Source organism: Ylistrum balloti, unplaced genomic scaffold (assembly GCF_031769215.1).
Source record: "Ylistrum balloti isolate Yb309-2 unplaced genomic scaffold, AGI_CSIRO_Ybal_v1 Utg370178, whole genome shotgun sequence".
In the NCBI taxonomy this organism is placed as follows: domain Eukaryota; kingdom Metazoa; phylum Mollusca; class Bivalvia; order Pectinida; family Pectinidae; genus Ylistrum; species Ylistrum balloti.
In genome coordinates, this window is record NW_026782165.1 from 266,267 (window position 1) to 271,618 (window position 5,352).

Sequence of the window (5,352 nt, forward strand, 5' to 3'; positions counted from 1 at the left end):
GAAGTAATGAAAATAAAATTTCCTTTCAGTAGACTTGATTTATTGTCGAGACAAAAAGAGACGTGCGTTGAATGTTTGCATGTAATGAGTGTTCGTACACTAAGGCTTGTCACGTGTGTCACTTTGTAAACAATACATTTAATATTTCAAGTGTATACAACAATTTAGTCTGTATCTGATGGATTGACACGTGTCAGACCAACATATGTATGGATTATATATATCTAGTTCTGCTCCTATATATTTACAAAATAAATAAACTCTGTCACACGCTTCTGGAAGTCTTTCCTAAAGTTATATTAAATCTCGATCGAAAAGCACAACATGCACACAGATGGACGATAGCACGCCCACATCGTGCCGACATCGTTGAAACCCACAATGTACCGGTCAAGGACTTCTATCCGCTTTCCACTCAAAACTCAAATACTTTTACCAAGAAAACTTCAAATCTGTGCAAATACTCTCAACGTATATACAACACATAAGCTCTTGACAAATAAAATACAATCCTTTACCAACAGCTGATATACCTTCCCGTTAGAAATGCCTCCAGTCCATATATTTATATCACTATATATATATATATATATGAATAAAATCAATCAAACGAATTGTCTTTTTTTCGAGGCAACCTGTCCCTTTATTAAGACACAAATATTACATAAATTACATCACACACATTAAACATAAAACAAATACAAAGTTCTAAATCTAACTCAAGAGCGGTGGTGTAAATTTAGGTGTCTCGATCGATGATCCCTTCGAAGCCCCTCTATAGCGGACAAAAAATAATCCCAAGTTGTTGTATGTCAGATGGTGATTAAAATATCAAAAATGTGTTGCACAAATCTATGCATGTTTTGCACTCTAGGCACAATATATATAGACAACTTGTCATAATGATCATGTTAAGAATGTCCACCTGTCGAAGACTTCCAAACACCCTTTTTTGGGTATATCGGAGTGGTGTAGTTGATTAGGCAGAATGTCTTGGCAAGTCGTTTTGGGCTGTAGATCGTGAATTCGAAAATGTCAAAAATGTCTCCCTTCATCACTTGTGTTTCCATGTTCAGATATCAATTAATTAATAAAATGTATCACATACAGTAATGTATGATGATCCGCAGGTTTCAGATTTGAATTCCCCATCGAAATTGTACGAAAGTTTAATCTATGTATGTTCCAAATTGATTTCTATAACAGCATTGCCGTGCAAATGTGAATATTACACAAATATGATGTAATATATTATCAAACTTCCACAGTTGACAAACTACAGTTAAAAACTAGAACAGCGTTGAATTAATTTTCAGACACCTAACTTCTAAATTTGTAAAAAAAAAAAAAAAAAAAAAAATGGGTAGGGATTTCTTGTGACGCAACTAATCAAACATTGTATTACAGATCGTGCGTTTTATTTTTGTAGTTATTTTTTCATTTTTAACTACATGTATAAAAATGCCTCACTCTTATCACGATATACAGTTTAGAGCTGAAGTAGTGTAATAAAAAAAATAAAAGTTATGTGATGTAGGAAGTTATTTCTTGGTGTCTAGTTTGATAAACAGTGTTAATTACCACTTTGAAGTAAAATAGTTGATTAGAGTCCCTACGGGACGTAGGGTGTCTGCGAGTGAACAAAGTAATTGATAAAAGTATTTAACAGTACATTATGTATCTCACATCATCTTCATACGAACATAGCCAAAGAATGTCGTATTTATGGAATAAACTGGTAAATCTCCATCAATGTATCCTCGGCGTTTGACACCACTACAAACATACATTTTGTTCTGTTATATATAACCCCATATGGCTTTCTTATACTGTTAAGAGCTGAAATCAGATATCTGGATCGCTCACCATTTTGTGATACCTGGTACACACTTCCGGTTCTGTCCTTGTTTTCATACACGACATAGGCATTTCCGTCTTGATCCACGGCTATGCCATCTACAGGCTTCCCAACGTTGTGCCGGAACACCTCATCTCCGCTAAGTTTCTTACACACTATCTCGGTTCCGTCTGTGTGATAATATGTCCCATTCAACTCATGCTTGCCAACAAGATGAGGGAAACCACTGCAGACAGATTTATCCATCACATTTCCGTCAATGCATATCGTATCAATGCAAAACTCCCCCCCCTGTTATCAAAACGTCGTCTAAAGCTGTAACAGACCAAACATTTTTGGATATTTCGATCGTTTTCATCTTAACAAATGTAGTTTCTTCAAGTAGGTCATATCGGAAAATTTTATTTCCATCTACACATACGTAAACATGTGTATTTGAACCATTAATATGTAAAGCAACATCAGTCGGTTGTCCTGATACGGAAAGTGTGGTGACATCATCAAACTCTTCACCAAATACGATTAGTCTTTTAGAGGAAAAGTCTGCGATAAGTAACCTGCCATCCTGTAAAAACGTTCCACCAGCGAGATTAACTTGCCCGAGGCCAACGTCTTCCTTAGTGACAGATTTAACGAGCTTTATGTTGGAGTGCATGGGATCTACCAAATATGAGGGATGTTTGAATCGACTAAGGTGTCTAGCCATCTGTGTCAGGATCTTTTGTATTCTTCTAGATGGCGCCTTCTGCATATCCACTTCCCCCAAGGATTCCAGAGTGACCAGTGATACCAGTGAAGAATTCATGTTGAACTTTAAGTTCAAATCAACATCCCCGGCCATTTCCAACCTGAGTTGTTGGAAGTGACTGCTAAGTTCGGACTTAATCTTCTCGAACATGACAAAAGCTTGTCGACGCGTCCCGGAACTTACTGACGTTATGACCTTGCAGCAATTTTTCACATCATTTTCAAAGGCATGGACATATTTATGCTTTTCCTCTACTTTCTGTTTTTCTGTCTCATATTTGTGTTTCATGTTATCAATCAAGGATTTTCGGAGATAATCCAATCTATCCTTACTCACGTCAACTATTTGCGTGATTTCCATGGCGATGGTTTTGACTTTCGTGCCAACATTTTCGATGTCTTTTTCTTTGAGTGCAACAATAGACTTCGTTTCACGTGTGATTTCCGCCATCTCAGAGAAGAATGCCGAGCATACCTCCTTCACATCAAACTCTTCAGAAACGTCATCGATGGAGGTAATATGTTTACATTCCCTGTGTTTGGTAGCAAAGCAGATAACGCAGCAGAGTTCCAAATGATCCGAACAGTACACCTCTAGAACTTTGCCACGATGACGTGGACAATCTTCATCAATTTCTACATCTGGATTGATCGGGACTCCCGTTTCTTCTATAAGACTAGAGCTGTGTCTTGATCGAACTTTAGTCTTCTGATGATACGAGTAACATTTTTCACAAAGCCCCTCACGACAATCGTTACACCAGTATATTGCTGTAACAGATGAATCATCCCTAACGTAACACATTGTACATTTAACAAAGTCTTTGCCTTTACTTCCTTCATCCATCAGTGTAACAATCAGATGATTTAACGGAAATGATCCAGCCCAAGATTTCTTCGACGATTTGGGATTCGGGGGTAGCACAGTCGATCGACATACAGGGCATGGGAAGTCGGTCTTGCTCTCTTGGGACGAAATGTATAGACCGAGACATTCCTCACAAAACGTATGTAAACACGGCAGCGATCGCGGTGTCCTGAATTGCTCCAGACAAATCGAACAGTCCAGTATTTCTCTGGACGGTTCAATACTTTTACGTGTACTTGTCCTTGACGCGGCCATTTGTTATCGTTGGACCAGGAACAAGTTTGATTATTGAAACCGGTGTAACGTGTAGATTTATACCTTGTAAATGCCGGTCCATGCGTCGTATTTAAGACAAATTGCTGATAAGATTATGAATCATAACCCAAGTCTATTTAAAAAAAAATAAAAATAAATTCGAAAGGCAGTGAGTTACATATATTTAACTACTTACCTTCAGTAGTTATTGACATGGTTGAGGGGAGGCAACTCTTCTACTTTCAGAGGTAAATCATTAAGACTGGATTTTCTTTCTACATGTGGCCGGATTTGCTGAAATGAAAAAAAGTAATAGTAGGTGTACCATATGATATTGACCACGATTTCACAGAACTTCAGGTGTCGCTGAGATAAACAGTTCCCATGCTTACGCGCCAGGGGAGACACGAAAAAATCTTATGTATATTATCTTAATTTTGATGTGCCAGAGAAAACATGAAAATTCGTTCTCCATGCCTGAGGTAGTGTATATACATATACAATGTATGGATAATACACTACTTTTAATGCGCAAGAGAAAAAACGAAAATAAATAAATAAATAAATAAATAAATAAATAAATAAATAAATAAAAAATCTGCATATAATGGGTGAGTGCGTATACCGGTATATGTGATACTTTAAATGAGCCATTGAACACATGAAAGGCCTTTTTCTGCATGCGTGGTGTAAGTTCATACTACTAAGTGTATTTAAACTGATTTGTGCAAAGAATAGTACATTTATCATATTATGGAATGATACGGCATTTTACAAATACAAAACAATGATTTCAGATCTGACTTTATTCCTTATGGTTTTGAACTGGTGTTTCAAAGAGCCTGACTATATACTATCATCAGATATCGATGACGAAGATGTTGGTTTTATATTTGCCAATATTCGCTAGCCGAACGCCACTGACATATGTGTACAATACAAAAACGTTTAATTATTCAACAAAACGTCAGAATATCAGTAATACAGCAAAATGTGACGTTGCCAACATCTCATTCTGATTATATAGACATTTCAATTAGTTTTCAGGAGTATACATTTTGATATTTTGAAAAGTATAAAGACAAAAAAGCTCAAACAGGGAAACAACTCTCGACCCGATGAAGAAACTCTCTGTGATAGTGTAAAGCAGAGTTGGCATGCTATCGCTTTAATAGTTATTAGTTGTCAGTTGTTAAGATCAAATTTAAAAATTAAATTAAAAAAAAAACAAATCAAAATTAAACTGGTTTAATTCATTTGTCAAATAATAGATATGATTGTATTATATTGTTAGCTAGCATAGTATTCTTCATTTTAACTTGACGTAGGAGGGGAGGGGTTGTAATGGTAAAATCATATCTAAGTGTTCCATATCAACGCTTACCAACTCGGCTACTTAGCCAAGTCTATGATGTTACGTCATGATTAGAAAATCGCACGACTAAACACCTGCCTCCGTTTGATTCGGTCTTCAGTATTTTCGATTTAAGACCTGTCAAAATGTTAATTTGAGTTATGTGATCAATATTGTCCCTTGGATTTTGTTTTGTTTCATTTATAAGTTGTCGAAACTCGTCTTGAAGTCTCAATTTTTGTCCGCCAAAGTTCGCAATGATTCATCTAA

The 5,352-nt window shown here is 36.3% G+C and overlaps 1 protein-coding gene across 1 annotated transcript; it reads right to left on the reverse strand.

The window, feature by feature from the left end:
• Positions 1-1,612: 1,612 nt before the first annotated feature.
• Positions 1,613-3,728, reverse strand: LOC132551124 (E3 ubiquitin-protein ligase TRIM56-like). The gene is made up of 3 exons (XM_060215232.1): positions 2,300-3,728; positions 1,880-2,028; positions 1,613-1,630 (listed from the first exon to the last, which is right to left on the reverse strand). Exons 1-3 carry the CDS (start codon positions 3,726-3,728, stop codon positions 1,613-1,615), a joined length of 1,596 nt encoding a protein of 531 aa, XP_060071215.1.
• Between the last annotated feature and the right edge of the window lie 1,624 nt (positions 3,729-5,352).

Excerpts from the sequence above, each read along its gene's own strand:
- LOC132551124 (XM_060215232.1), bottom strand. The coding sequence starts at position 3,728 with ATGGCCGCGTCAAGGACAAGTACACGTAAAAGTATTGAACCGTCCAGA. Across the intron at positions 2,029-2,299 it reads TGTTGCTTTACATATTAATG|ACGGAACCGAGATAGTGTGT; the intron begins GTTCAAATACAC and ends ATTATCACACAG.